At 52.5% G+C, this 15804-nt stretch overlaps 1 protein-coding gene across 5 annotated transcripts in view; it reads right to left on the reverse strand.

The window, feature by feature from the left end:
• BSN (bassoon presynaptic cytomatrix protein) overlaps positions 1-15804 on the reverse strand; it is a 109237-nt gene that overhangs the window by 37639 nt on the left and 55794 nt on the right. For 3 of the 5 annotated variants that reach the window (XR_007921916.2, XR_007921915.2, XM_051852441.2), the window contains exon 2: positions 8050-8458. Coding sequence is in view for 1 of the 5 variants with exons in the window: in XM_051852441.2 (XP_051708401.1) it covers positions 8050-8458 (409 nt within the window). In the remaining 4 variants the exon portion in view is untranslated. Of the gene's footprint in view, positions 1-8049; positions 8459-15804 lie in introns of those variants that run through there. The other 2 variants (XR_007921917.2, XR_007921918.2) reach the window with 2 other exon arrangements.

The raw sequence follows: 15804 nt of genomic DNA on the forward strand, positions 1-15804 counted from the left end.
ATTTTGAATCAGACTGTTCTTTTGCTGTTGTTGTTGAGTTGTAGGATTTCTCTGTAAATTCTGGATATAAATTCCTTATTTAAGTATATGATTTATAAATATTTTCCCATTCTGTGGGCTGGGTTTTTATTCTGTTGATGTCTTTCAACACACAAAATTTAAAAATTTTCATGAAGTCCAATTTGTCTGTTGTTTTTTTTTTTTTCCTTTGTTGCCTGTCTTTGGTGTCCTATCTGAGAAATCACTGTCAAACCCACTGTCATGATAGTTTTGCCCCATACTTTCTTCTAAGAGGTTTTTAGTTTTAGCTATTATTTTTAGGTTTTTGACCAATTTTGTGTTAAAAATAAAAAAAATGTACAAAAATTAAGATTTATTTTTATTTATTTGAAAGAGTTGCAGAGAGAGGTAGAAACAGAGAGAGAGGTCTTCTATCTGCTGGTTCACTCCCCAGATGGCCACAGCGGCCAGAGCTGCGCCCATCTAAAGCCAGGAGCCAGGAGCTTCTTCCCGGTCTCCCACGCGGGTGCAAGGGGCCAAGGACTTGGGCCATCTTTCACTACTTTCTCAGGCCATAGGAGAAAGCTGGATTGGAAGAGGAGCAGATGGGACTAGAACCGGCGCCCATATGTGATGCCGGTGCTTCAGGTCAAGGCTTTAACCCGCTGCACCACACACCGGCCCCATGTATATGGTTTAAGGTAAGGGTCCAATTTCTTTCACATGGATATCTAGTGCTCCCAACATCACTGTGCTTTCCCCATTGAACGGCCTTGATGTTCTTGTCAAAGAGCATTTGACGGGCCAGCACTATGGCGTGGTGGGTAAAGCTGCTGCCTGGAGTGCACTGGTTTGAGTCCCGGCTGCTCCGCTTCCGATCCAGCTCTCTGCTACAGCCTGGGAAAGGAATGGAAGATGGCCCCCAAGTCCTTGGGCCTCTGCACCCACATTGGAGACCCAGAAGAAGCTCCTGGCTCCTGCCTTGGGATCGACGCAGCTCCAGCCATTGCGGCCATCTGGGGAATGAACCAGAGGATGGAAGACCTCTCTCTGTGCCTCTGTCTCTCTGTAACTCTGCCTTTCAAGTAAATTTTAAGAAAAATTGTTTGTTTGTTTGTTTGTTTTTTGACAGGCAGAGTGGACAGTGAGAGAGACAGAGAGAAAGGTCTTCCTTTACCATTGGTTCACCCTCCAATGGCCACTGCAGCCAGTGCGCTGCGGCCGGTGCACCGTGCTGATCCAATGGCAGGAGCCAGGTGCTTCTCCTGGTCTCCCATGGGGTGCAGGGCCCAAGCACTTGGGCCATCCTCCACTGCACTCCCTGGCCACAGCAGAGAGCTGGCCTGGAAGAGGGGCAACCGGAACAGAATCTGGTGCCCCAACCGGACTAGAACCCGGTGTGCCGGCGCCACAAGGTGGAGGATTAGCCTAGTAAGCCGCAGCACCGGCCCCAGAGGGATGTTTTTAAAATGCACATCTGACTTTCCTATTGTCACCTTCCAAAGCCTCCGGAGTCCTACCTGGAGACCCCAGCAGGCACAGCAGAATTCGCATGCCCTTTGGTCTTGGCTTATGGCAGCCAGCACCCTGGACCTGGCTGCCCCGGGGCCTCTCCAGTGGGCCAAGCCTGTCCCAGCAGGCCTCCCTTTCTTCTAGCTGCCTCCTAGTCAGCTCATTCCGACCTCCAGCAGCCCAGTGTCCTCCTCACTGGAGCCCCGAGCAGTCTGCTATGGCGTCCATCAACTCCCCTTGCTCCTCAGCCCGGCATGTGGAATGTAGAGTTGGCGTGTACAGTCTGGAGCTGGGCAGTGTGGCTGCTTCACTGCTCTCTGTTGCTCTAGAGCCAACGGCAGCTCCTGTCTCTTCAGAAGGACTCAAGGAACATTCTAGAGGTTGGAAAGAATGGGAAGGAGGGAGGCGGTCGCACTTTGAGTGGAACCAGCAGGCCTGTCCAAGACAAAGGCTGGGCCAGAAAGAAAAACAGGAACAGCAAAACCGACAGGTTAGCAGCCCACCCCCAGTCACTCTGCTAAGATTTCCAGGTCCTGCCTCTCTCTGCCTCGGCTTTCTCTCCCTCCCCCCTCTTTTCCTGCCTTTCCTCTCTCCCTCTCTCTCTCTCTCTCTTTTTTTTTTCTCAGTTTGTATAACTTATTGCAGTTAGCACACAGTTTAAAATTTCAGCAATACACCAACAGTACAAAACTAAACAGCATTATGTTATCCCCCCTCAGGAAAAGAAAACATACTATCATTGTCAAAGCTAGATGTCAGTCTAAGCTTTAGAACAAAGGACGAATGTGAAACTAAGAAAAGGAAAAAGCAACCACTCACAAGGACCACAAAAAGAAAATCCAAAGAAAAGTCTGTTTTCTCACAGACATTGCTTGTCTTCTCTAAATTAATAAAAATCATTTTTAACATAAACTGTATTTAAAGAAAAAAAAACTAGAAATTCTTCAAGGAACTAAAGATAATGCTCCAAGGCCATTTTCACAGCTTTGTTTGTTTGCGTTAAATGCCATCACAGCCAAATTAATGCATATCTGACCAAGCATTCTCAAGACAGTCCGGCCACACACAGTGCAGCTTTCCATTCAGCACTGCTTCCCCCCTCAGGCCTCTTCCCCCTCTTTTCTCTCCGTGCAGTTTGCTTATTTCTCTTTTTTCTCTATCATCCATTCTCTTTTCATTCTGTTTCCTTTGCCCTCACATATGAAAACAACCGTTTGAAGAATAAAATGTCATATTTTCTGTTCTGAACTAATTTTACATTCATTGTTAGCTAACCTCATAGCCTTCTTTCATGGCTGAAAGGTAGGGTTCCCTGCCTGCTTGTTCTTGTCATGAAACAGCTCCCACCCCAGGGCCGCTGTCCTCGGTGGCTCTGGCCTCCACCCTGCAGCAGTCCTAGCAAGTAGGCCAAATTCACTCTGTGCTGGGAACTTGGTCTGCCTGGGACGGGAGCTTGTACTAACAGACGAGGGGCGCTTCCAGCGCTGACTAAAGAGTGGAGGATACTTCCCTGGTTTTTAAAAATTTATTTATGTATTTATTTGCGAGAAAGGGAGACAGAGAGAGATACAGCTCCCATCTGCTGATTCTCTCCCCAGATGCCTACAATGGCCTGGACTGGGCCACGCTGAAACTGGGAGCCAGAAATTCAATCCAGGTCTTCCTTGTGGGTAGTAGGAACCCAACTACCTGAGCCGTCACTGTTGCCTCTCAGGGTCTGCATTAGCAGGAAGCTGGAGTCAGGAACTGGGAATTCAACCTGGCACTGCTATGTGGGATGTGGGCATCTTAACCAGTGTCTCCAATGTCTGCCCCAGCATTTCCCTACTGACGTGGAGACAGTTTAGGTCAAAGCAGCTATTTGAAGGCAAACTGCCCAAGGAATAGACATGCAGAGGGCAGAGGGTCTCCTAAAGGGCCTGATACCTGGGAATTCATGTCCATCTTATTCACGTCCAGGGACAGGTAAGGCTCAGGCAGGCAGACACCTTCTCATGGGCCCAGTGAGGAGGAGGACACCTTTGTCTTTCCTCGGCGCATTGCGGGTCCCATGTCCTTCCAATACCTGCTCCTCATTCCTGTCTGGCTCAGGCAGCAACGAGGCCAGGAGGAAGCAGGGGGTGGGGGCAAGGCTGCCGGCTGCAGCGGAGGGATCTGTGCTAAACTCACAGCACCACCCCCGGGCCATCTGGTGCCCTGGCCCTTTCTGGAAAGGAGAGAGATGTAGGCAGTAGAGGGAGAGGCTTGGAGCCATTGCATTATTTCCCTCCCTTCCCACACCATCCAACCTGGGTAACTGCCTAGGCTCAAAGCTTACCATTGGGTAGTGGTAGGATGTATGGTGGTTTAAACATCCTTGGCTTGGTTTCAGTAATGTCCAGACCTTAGAACACATGAGGGAAGACCATGCTCATTCCTCTGCAGTTTCCTTAGAGGGGCTTATCTGTGATTCTCACTAGAGCAGGGAGGGTGAGAGGCAGAGATGCGCTGCCTACACCTGACGGCTGAAGATGGGGTGGCAGTCCTGCTGCTTCCCACTGGGGCAGAGGGAGGGCCTCCCACGTGCAGGCTGCAGCCTCCCTGGGTGGCACCTTAGCAGAACTCAGCTGACGTGGCCAGAAGTCAGCCTGCCTCTGCACTGCACTCACTCCTGAATACTGTTCCACAGAGGAGGACACACATGCATCTCGGGGAGCTCCAGGCTGGGGTGTGCTGCTGGGACTGCTCAGAGTGAGGCAGAGAAGTGGCTGCGCCTGCGGTCACTGTGCGTATGCTCCAGCAGCTCATTCCCAGCCTGCTACTCTGAGGTCCTTCCCCAACCTCGCCTACCCATGCCCTACCCAACAGGCTCATGCCCAAGCCTTGTCTCCTTCCCCCAGCTAGCTACCAGAACAGAGGCCTGATAGGGGCAATCATGGCCTCCCTCCTGGTGGAGATGGGGATGGCAGGACTGAATATAAGTTACTGAAGACTGGAGAGGTGGACAAACAGCCTGAGCAGGTCCATGGTATCAGCAAAACCTGGGCTCCTGCTCTCCGTCAGAGGCATGAGATGTCCAAAACCCCACATTTAGGGAGAGAGGGAGGGGAGCCATCTTCTTGCCTCTTTCCCACACTGGCCACTGAATGCCAACACTTCTGGCCTCCGAGTGTCAGTGTATTACCAGGGGAAAGGTCTCTCGTGGGTGGTGAGAGATGTACAGAGCCCAAAAAAGACCACCCCTATCTCTGTCTGTGGTTTCAAACAGGTGAAATCACCAGCCCTGAGCTGCCATGACTGCAGAAATCCAGGGAGAAACTACCTCCACCTAGAAAGGTAGCTGGGACAGCCCTATTCACTCTGAGCCAGCCTCAGCTTGAGCATACATGGAATATGGATGGTTGAAATGGAGCTGGGAGTCCCTGGAGGAGAACTGGAGACTTAGCCAGTGGTTCTGAGTTCACAGATCTTTTGGTCCAGAATGACGCATTCTAAGACAATCTCCTTGTTTGCAAATAGCTCCTTCCCCAGTTTAAATGAGCTCTCCATGCTCAGAAACCCAGCAAAGTGCATGGACAGGCCTCCTCCTCTCTGTGTAGCCATGAGAGCTGGCCAGCTTAGGCATGAGTACAGCAGTGTGCACCATGTCTGTGTGAGTGTTGAAGCCACCCTGGGGCTCACAGGAGAAGCCTGAGTTTGTGAACCAGAAAATCCACAATTTCAGATCTCAGACACTGCTTCTGGCCAGACGGGGCTGACTGTTCTACCTGTGCAGGATTCTCATCTCTAGACCTGCTCTGCTGTTTTAACAGCACCAGCTGAAGTACTAAGACCCTGACAGAAGCTGAGACACAAAACCCAAAACACTGACTCCTGGGGAGCACTGCCCAGCAGCGCCTGGTTCTTCCTCTCCTTTGTGCTCACATGTCCTCACACAGCCACCTGGTACAGCAGTTCCATCATACTCCTCAGCTGCACAGCCACTGGACTTACAAGCCACTCAGTGAATCTCTGCTTGGAACACACATGAAAAGGTTTCGATTTCCATGTTTTTTTCCAAACACCCAAGACTCGCTTCATTAGCAGTCTCAGAGAGGCTTGGAAGCCCTCATCTCCCCTATGTGGCACTGGCCTCTCTCTGGGACTGCTAGGTCCCTCCTGCCAGCAGGAAGCTGAGGAGAAATGCACCTGCTGATAGGCCTTGGATGCAGGCCCTGGGCTGCCAGCCCTCCACTAGGGCTCAGTGTTACCCACACCGCCAGTCCCAGGGACATGCTCCACCCCAGACAGGGTCCCCAGGATGCTCCCCCATGGCCAGTGTGTGCAGTGCTCCTACCCTTCCCTATTCCAATTGGACCACTCCCAGGAAGACAGAAACTGAAAAAGGAGTGAGGGCTACAGTGAGTTTGCTGGAGGTCACGCTCCCTGACTCCCTGCCACCAAGACACACCTGACCTCAGAACCAGCCCCAGTATAGACCCAGAACCTCAGCTGGACACTCCTAGAAATGGCTTTCTTGGCTGATACAACATCAAGCCGCAGGTGACCAGAACAGATGTGCTCCGACCAGGATGGCTCTAATAGCACATGTGCAAGCAAAGCCTGTGAATCACGTGGAAGCACACAGGGCATGGCTCGGTTCTGAGCAGTATGACACGGGACTGACGCTACACCACGCACCTCGGGGAAAAAAGGCTATGCTTTCTTGACGGAAAAGCCAACTCTGGGAAAGCAAAGGTTCTGCCTGGAGACCACAGTAGAAAAGAGGTGTGCATGGAGAATGGACTAGGTCAGCACTTCCCAAGCTGGGTGCTGAGACAGCAGCCCCTGAAAGGAGCCCAGTGATGCCCTCCAGATGCGGAAAGCCCCAAGGAATCCTGCAGCAAAGAGCCATTTCCTTGGTGCGGGCCAGCGTTTGCTTGAGGAACTTGGCTCGGAAGGCTGGTTTCCCCAGCACTGTGCCTCTGCAGTAAGGCTGAGGCCACCTTTCCTCCTGGCCCTGAGCCTTGGCTTCCTCTCCACACGGTGAGGCAGATGGACTGAGTGGCTCCAGAGCCCTCCCACTCTGCTGTTTTTCCAGGCACAGCCAAAGGCTGACTCCCTCCCACCTCAGCGAAGGTCCTGGGTCTGAGGGAGTCCGGAGGCAGAGGCTGTGGTGTGCTGAGGGCTGGGACGGCCTCCAGGAGCTGGTGGGATGCAAAGGGCAAGGCCAGCCCAAAGAGGAGGTGCCCCACGGCCAGCTACCAAGGCTCCCCACTCCCCTGAGACCAGGCGCTTCTGGCGAACGTCCCCGGCCTCAATCACACTGTTCTAAATACTGAGAGGCAAACACTTATCTAACTGATCAGCGCAGGCCTGTTTCTAATCGCAGATGCAATCATCACGAGCACACACGCCTCCTCAGGAAGCCTCCACACTCCAGGAGCGACTCCAAGGCACTGAGTCATCTCCCCACACGGATAGCTCCCTCCTTGGAATCTCGCACTTACCTCTCGCAAACCACACATCCCACACCCACAGCACCTCATGCATATATAGACCCTGACCTGTGAACAATAATTCTCACTCATTCTCCCTCCCACACAGTCCAAACAGCTCCAGCTGCTGGTAATCGCAAGGAGGCCAGGCCTGTGCTGGCCGTCAGCTGATCCCTGTCCTATCCGAGAGCAGAGCCTTCAGGGGAGAACCAGAGACTTCCATGTGTTACCCTGGAGGAGTAGGGGGAAGCCAGGAAACCTATTCAGTTCATTTGAAAGGGGTGGCCTGGCTCATCCCATACATAGGAGCACTCAGCCTCCAAGTCAGCAAATAAGGCCTCCTGGGGCAGGGCAAGGCATCCCACAGCAACGCACAGCACCCAGAACGAAGTCAGGTGTGTGTGCGTGTGGGGGGGTGCTGTGGATTCAGAGTCCTTGGGGGACAGAAGCCAAACTCATGGAACTGGTCCTATGGTGGCCTCTCAATGGACATGGGACACTGTTACCCTCTGTGAACGCCTGGCACGGCGTACTCAGCCTGGGCACAAGTAGCTACTCCATCACCGCAGGCCCCAAGCTAACTGGAACAGAAGCCCAGAGAAGGAGTGTCCCAAGTCCAGCTGGAAGGAGGGAGTTAGGGAAGCTGTTGCTGGTTACCCATGGGCTTCTGGGAGTCTTGCCCCTGAACCCTTTTCTCCTCACCAGCACCCCTCCAGGACCCACTATTAAAGAGAGAGGCAGACCTCAGGCCAGGGATGTCAGTCTCCCTTTGTGTCCTCTAGCTGCCCATGGCCCTCTCCCAATGAGTGTACATTGGGAAAAGATGTTCTAAGACGGCCTTAGATGTCTCCAAGACCATTTGTCCTGGCCAAACTTAGACCAGCTGGGGAAACATCTTCTACTGAAAGCTGCCCAAGCACTCAGGGTATGCAGGAATCCCTCAGAAGATGTAGGGCCACATCTTAGAGCCAGGACTGCCCCTCCCCCCAGAAGACAAGGGAAATGAGTGGGAAAGGAGAGCTGGAGAAAGAGCAGAAGGGAGCAGGAGAGGGGGTGTGGTGGCGACGCAGAGGGGGTTTACCTGGGTGAGATGAGGGTTGGGGTTGAACCCACACTGGTTGCAGACTTTGTTGTGACACTGGGTGCAGGTGTTGAAGTTTGGCTGGCTGGGGGTCGACGTGAGGTCCGAGGTCTTGCATATGGGACACAGGGTGCTGCTGGGAAGGGGGGCAATCTGGGGGACGGAGTAGGGTGATGTGGGGGTGCTGCCTCTGTCCGGCGACACCGAGGGGGACCGCCCTGCTCTCTGCGTCCTGCTGTCTACCTGCAGCGTCCTGCGGGGGCCATCAGCCTCCTGGCCTGCTGGGCCCTGCGCCCTCGTCTCCCGGGGGCTCTCTCGGCCAGGAGCAGTAGTGGAAGCCTGCTTCGGGGTTGGGGAAGCTGCTCTCTGGCTACCCACAGGTTCCTTGGGGTCCAGTCTCCGGGAAGCGCTGAAATGACATTGAAAATGACTGTGTTAGAGACACATCTTAGAGAAGCAGCCTGCAGAGAGGACTCTATGAAGCTAAGCGACGTTGCCAAGCCCCACCACCACCCTCATCCTCCTGCCCAGTGGCATCATCTCAGCCACCATTCGCTGTGCTCTGCTGAGCCCTGACAAGCATCTCCCGCTTGAACCATCAGTACCAGGCCATGTGGCAGGGTCTTGAGTGTCCCTCTTACATCCTGACAGAGTGTGGATCCCCAGTCAGTAGGTCTGGGGTCAGCTAAAAAAAATTTTTTTAGATTTATTTATGTATTCAAAAGGTGGAGCTATAGAAGAGAGGCAGAGGTAGAGAGAGAGGGAAGTCTTCCATCCACTGGTTCACTCCTCAAATGGCCACAATGGCGAGGGCTGGGCCAGACCAAAGTCAGGAGCCAGGTGCTTCATTCGGATCTCCCGCATGGGTGTAGGGGCCCAAGCACTTGGGCCATCTTCTGATGCTTTCCCAGGTCCATTAGCAGGGATCTAGATGGAAGGAGAGGACCCAGGACTCAACTGGCGCCCATATGGGATTCTGGTGTTGCAGGTGGCAGCTTAACCTACTATGCCATAGTGCCAGCCCTGGATGCAATGTTTTAAAAAGATTTATTTACTTGCTTATTTGAAAGGCAAAGGGGACAGCACTGTAGCAAAGAAGTGCCTGGGCCTCTGCACTCACACAGGAGACCTGGTAAAAGCTCCTAGCTCCTGGCTTTGGCCTAGCCCAGCCCTAGCTATTGCAGCCATTTGATGGAAGATTCTCTCTCTTTCTCCCCCCACCCCACACTCTCTCTTTCCTCTCTCTGTATTTCTGCTTTTCAAATAAATAAATAAATCTTTTAAAAAACACAGAAAATTAACAAAATGAAGGGCAGAGCAACAGAGAGAAAGGGAGAGACAGAGATCTTCCATTCACTGGCTCACTCTTTTAACGCCAAGTTGAAGCCAGGAGCTTGGAATTCCATCCTGATTGCCCATGATGGATGGCAGGGGCCCCAGTGTTTGGGCCATCTTCTGCCACCTTCCTAGGTACATTATTAGAGAGCTGGATCAGAAGCAGAGCAGCCAGGACTCCAACCTGCACTCTGATATGGGATGCCAGTGGCTTAACCCACTACACCTCAATGCCGGCCTCCTCGGCTATAATTTAATAAGTTCACAAATCCTGGTCTGTGAACTACACTTTGAGTACCAAGGCTCTACACCAGGGGTAAAGGAACTTTTTCTGCCAATGGCCACTTGGGTATTTGTAACATCATTCACAGACCATACAAAATTACCAAATAAAAAATTAGCCTGCTAATAGATGTATTAATTTTCAAGTCCAGCCAGACCAAATGATTTCATGGACCTTATATGGCCCACAGGCTGGATGTCCCAAACCCCTGCCAAATCAACACAGCAGAAACACCTAGGGTGATTTTTTTTTTTTTTTTTTTTTGATAGGCAGAGTGGACAGTGAGAGAGAGAGAGAGAGACAGAGAGAAAGGTCTTCCTTTGCCGTTGGTTCACCCTCCAATGGCCGCCACAGCCGGCGCGTTGCGGCCGGCGTACCGCGCTGATCCGATGGCAGGAGCCAGGTACTTATCCTGGTCTCCCATGCGGGTGCAGGGCCCAAGGACTTGGGCCATCCTCCACTGTATTCCTGGGCCACAGCAGAGAGCTGGCCTGGAAGAGGGGCAACCGGGACAGAATCCAGCGCCCCAACCGGGACTAGAACCCAGTGTGCCGGCACCGCAAGGCAGAGGATTAGCCTAGTGAGCCGCGGCGTCGGCCCTAGGGTGATTTTTAAACTCCAGAACCCCAGATGGATCACATCGGATTTTGTGGGGGAAGCCTCTTAACATTAGTAGTTTTCGTTCCTTAGGTGATCCAATACACAGCCCACGTTCAGTGCTACTGCCCTGGACAGTCTGTTGTTCTTATTTGTCACCTTCAGAGGCTGAACCCAGACTGTGGGTGATCCCAGCAGTTAGCAGAGCCCAGGCCCATTTCTCCCCAACCTCCCCCTTTTGCCAATCAGGTAAACTGCTCAAGGGTGTGGCCCAGGCCCATTAGGCCCACCTGGAAAGCTGCGTGACTTTCAAGCTGATAGGAGAAGCATATTGGCGCCAGTATTGGTTCTGTCCTATAGTCAGTGTTCCCGAGTTAGGCCCCTTCTCCCTGCTTTTTAAAAAGCCTACATGGCTGTTAATGAACAGACATGTTCATCGAAGCCTGTCTGCAGTGTTTCTTGGTGGGAAAGGACACCGCCCCCTGCTCTCCTCGACCATGTGGCTTTTAAGGACCAAGCTGCACCGGACAGCTGGGGAAGGAGGGGCATTTAATGCCATTTCCAGCAGGGACCTCTGTATCCAAAGTAAGCCTAATTCCAAACCAAGTCTAGTAAGACAGGATGAGGGTGACTTTTGCACGAGTGCAAGGCTGGGTAGGGCTGGAGCTCTGCAGCGCGGTCATTGAGAAACCAGCTGGCCTGGCTGCAGGAGCCTGCAGAGTTGGGAAGTTCAATAAAAGGCAAAAAACATCAAACAAAAATTCAATCCCCTTATATTTCTTCTCCTTTGATCCAAATTAAGCTTACTTCTTCCAATTTTCTTCTTTTCCAATTTGAAAGAGGCTGAACACAGAAAATCAAAAGCAACGCTTTAAATTGCTTCCTGAAATTCTCTATTTACCTTGGACTGGGTTCATCTGGGTGGATGCTGGCACCCGGGAGTCAGAGCAGACATGCTGAGAGCAGCTACCGAAGCCCGGCCACAGCTGCCTGCCGAGCAGCCTGCCTTGGCCCTTTTGCCCCAGTCTCCCCAGTCCTTGGAGGCTCTGCTCCCGGCTGAAGGCCATCTAACTTGCCAAAAAGATCCAGGAGGCAAATGGTAGCGACGTCTTAGGTCATGAGTAGAGAAGAGGAGCCCACCTCAGGAGGCTCATCCTGAATCACTCCACAGGTGGCCTCCCTTCTGAATAAGTGGGGGTAGAGACACATATGTCAGTCCAATAAAGATCATTCCAGAGAAAAGCCACGCTAGTAAATGTCCATCGAACATTCCTTCCATCAGCACGAACATGCGCCTAACCACACACAGACCTGCCATTTCCTTTAGCAGTAAGACACCAGAGCATGAGTCTAGCATCTCTGTCCCAGCTGTGGGGTGTACCCTGGTAGGGGCGCAGTCTGGTGGGGGCACAAACTGGAGGGGGCACAGCCTGGGGGGGCGCAGCCTGGAGGGGGTGCAGCCTGAGGGGGCACAGCCTGGGGGGCATAGCTTGGAGGGGGACACAGACTGGGGGGTCAGCCTGAGGGGGCACAGCCTGGGAGGGGTGCAGCCTGGGGGGGGTGCAGCCTGGAGGGGGCACAAACTGGTGGGGGCACAGCCAGGGGGCACAGTTGGGGGGGTGCAGCCTGGTGGTGGCCACAGCTTGATCGAGGCACTGTCTGGGGGGCACAGCCTAGTGGGGGCCACAGCCATGCTGGCCCACATGCAGAACGAGGGCTCCTCCATGGTCTTTCAGGAGACTGATTTCTAGGTATCGTAAAGAAAGATTTCCTATTTGTTAAATTAATGTTTCATTTTCTCACTTAAATTATTTGTGGCTGGAATTTAAAAGCAGCGCTTGAAAGCTAATCAGAAGCAATGGAGAGTCCTTTATTAGACAAGAATGGGCCACAGCCCTCCCCCCAGGCCTCTGAGAAACGTAGCAATTTACATGGGTTGACTAGTGAGTGACAGGCGATCTTTTGTGTACACAGTGACTTTTTTACTTGAATGTTGCATCACAGTGTGATAGTTCTGGATACATTTTCTCCAGATCCATGGCCTGGCCCAAACCAATACGTATTTCCTGAACAGATGGGCCACAGACACATCACGGCTCAGAACAGTCAAACGTGGCCCCAAAGCGTCAGGCTGAGGAACTATGGCAAGGGCCTAGCACAGCCCTCAGCTCTCTGCAGATGGCCTTATACACTGGAGCCCTGCAGGCGCAACTCCTGGAGCCCTCCCTGGCTCAAGCCCACCGCAGAGGGTTTTCTGCTGACAACCACAGCGGTAATGTCGTCGCAAGACACCTGTCACATACCAACTGGGAAGCCTCACAGAAACTTCACCGGGTAAGGATCCATTCTGCTCATTTTACAGACAAAGAAACTGCCATGCATACAAGCTAAGCAGCTTGCAAAGCCACCATGACTTTCAGGTAATAGAGCTGGGATTATGGGATCCAGTCCGCCTGGCCCTGTCCTTAACCACCGTCCTGCACTCTGTAGACAAGCACAGCATAGCTGTTGAGGGGTGAGAAGCAGTGCAATTTGTGTTCTTTGTATTCTTGTTTCTTATTTTCTCAAGAGCTGGTTAAGTTCAAGTTCTGCAGGAGGCAGTCTCTGACCACTCTGATGCCACACTATTCCCAGACCCGATTTCATGCACATGCAAAGGGAACAGAAAGGTGTGTGAACGGTAGAGTGAGCCACAAAACATAGCCCAGTTGGGGCAGTGACATCATTCCGTTATGGCCATGTTGCCTGGAGCATGCTCAATACCACCAAGAGACTCACAGAGAAAATGACTCCAGTAACAGACATTCGTTCATGCATTCATTCAGGCACTTGTTCCATCTTTTAGTTATTCACATACATTTACTGATTCCTGGACCAGTTCCAGGCCCTGTGATAGGTTTTGAAGGTATAAAGGAATCATTTCTCTTATAATGGGATGTAGGGCCACAAGTGCTCACTGTATTGTCATTCTTCACATCTTATACATATTTTATAAGCCTTCTTGCTAAATACCTATTCAATATTTCATTAAGATACATTTTTATAAAAGTGAATCAGACAGGGATCCAGTCCTCCAGGGGCCTTCCATCTAGAGTAGAGACAGATGTGCAAGCAAATCACTGCCCCATGGTCCAGGGAGAGGCAGAAGCCACAGAAGGCTTCAAGGACATGGAAACATCTAAATCAAGTCTCCTAAAGAATGGGCTGTGCACCCAAGGTGAAAGGGAAAGTGCCACACACACAAAGACCCAGAGGTGGGTCAGGGCATGCTTGGCCTGGGTGGTTGTACAGGCAAGCATGCAGATGTAAGCCACTGCTATTCCCAGCATCTAGACGAGTTCCAGCCCTACTGTGTGGTGAATGACCTGTGTCAAATGGGACATTCAAAGTTAAGTGAAAAGGACCAGGACAGCAGGGCCTGTAAGGCTTTCAAACAGGGAAGTGTGTAGGCTCGGTGTCAGGGAGAAGATGGTGGAGGTAGGCAAGCCAGTAAGAAGGCAACAGCCCAGTACAGTCCGTGGGGGAGGGGGAGGGAAGGGACAGCAGGAGTGTCTGGCTTGAACCCCTTTCCATTGAGATGGGGAATCCAAAGAGAGAAGCCAAGGGTGGATGGGGAGTGTAATAGTAAAACCAAAAGTTTGAGTTTGGTTGTGTTGAGGTTGGAGGCTGGGGATCCAAGAGATATCAGGAGACAGGCCATAGCTTGGGCTTAATTCACATTAGTGTAGACATGTTTATATGGAAGTTAAAGGTTAAGCACACAGACACTTCTCGGGGACAGAGATCACCGAGAGAGCAGTGGTCCAGGAAAGCACCATTGCTTGTGGGAATACAGGAGATGCCAGAAAGGGAGCAGCTCCACAGGACTAGCTGTTCCCATGAGAAGAGCACTCAGCAATGCCATGTGTTGAGTTTACACATCTGAAGGCTGAAAAAGGCCACACACACAGAGGTCACACACGGTGAACACCCAATTCCTTCATAACCCAGCCCAGCTCGGGTGATGTCAGCCACTCTCCTGTTGAACACACGGGTCCACCACGCAGGAGCTGCAAGGGTCATGTCAGTCCGTGGACACCAGTTCCAAAGAAGCCAGGGAGGAACAGCTGTAGGCCCCCTTAGGAGGAGAGGGTGAGCTTTCTAGAGAGAGGCAAAAACAAAGATCTGCACCAAAACATGATTGTGGGAGTGAGAGAGGAGGGAGTGAGGAAAGGAGAGGGAAGTGCGTGCAGTCAGGGTCCAGCCCAGCCCGGAGGAGGACCTGTGTTCAGGGTAGAGGAACCGTCTCTCTCACCATGGGAGGTGGGTCCTGCAGAGAGGCCCCTTGAACTCAGAGCTCCTGACTGCAGCCTCAGGGAGCCCTAGTACTTGGGGGTCTGCCGGGAGGGGAGGGGACATTGCCATAAAGCAGAAAAGACCCAGGCAGACAGGCAGGTGGAGATGGAAGGAGAAAGCAGAGACCTGAAGCAGTGGCTAGAAGCCAGAAAGGGAGACCAAAATGTCTTTCCCAGGGATAAGCATTTTTAAGAAGGCCACAAAGAACAGAGGCCATAGAAATAGCTGGACTTCTGCCAGCTTTCCTTCATGGCAGCATATAGGGCTATTAATTGATCAGAAACAACTCAACTCAAAGCTGTTTGCTAAGGAAAGGCGGCGCCCTCTGGCCACAGGAGGGCTGCTGGGGAGTGGGCTGAGCCCTTTCCATCAGCCCCTCTCTCACCAGTCCTCTGTAGCTCTGAGGCCCCTTGACCCATACCACAATCACTCCTGGGAGAAACCACACAGGTGGTGCTGAGCGGAAGCTGGGATCCCCTGTCGGGCACCTCCCAGACAGGTACAAGGCCAACAAGTTCCTGTGGTTAAGAAGACACTCCAGACACCAACTATGTCCATAGGGCACCCTGGCCGCCCTGGTGTCTAGTGGGAAAAGGGAGAGGAGCCACTTGGGAGAGAGGGGAGCTGCTCTCAGGGAGGGCCTGCAGGGCTGAGCCGGACAGGAGGCAAAGCAGGGAGGTTCGCGGAGGAGCCCACGGCTCCACCTGGCAGTTTTCTAGGGCATGCCCCCACTGCCTGCACTCCACCACCTGAACATTCCGCAGTAATGAACAGCCACCTTTGTTCACCAGTGGGGGTGGACTGAAGAAAACCGTCTAAGAGCAGCAGGACGGGCTGCCCAGCTTCAAACAAGGTTGTGATAAATTCATGGCTGACCTTTCTGTAATGGGCAGACGCGGCTGGCAGACGCGGCTGGCAGACGCTGCGGGGCGGGAGGCACCCACTCCTCTGAGGCCACCGCAGTGGTCCCTGCACATCCAGGAGGAACCAGAGGCGGTGGAATGGGGGTGCTGGGCTCCTCTAGCAGAAAGGAATGTGAGAAGTCAGGAAGTTGGTGCCCAGAAAACATTCCAGTTCTCACACACGAAAGCATTTCCTGACCACACCACCCTGCCGTGCCCCGCCCAAGCTTGCAGGCCGGTGGACTCTTACATTTTTCTTGGTCATGTGCCCCTATCTAGAAAACACCCCAATGCGAGTGTTTA

The sequence above is a fragment of the Oryctolagus cuniculus genome, chromosome 10, assembly GCF_964237555.1.
Source record: "Oryctolagus cuniculus chromosome 10, mOryCun1.1, whole genome shotgun sequence".
In the NCBI taxonomy this organism is placed as follows: domain Eukaryota; kingdom Metazoa; phylum Chordata; class Mammalia; order Lagomorpha; family Leporidae; genus Oryctolagus; species Oryctolagus cuniculus.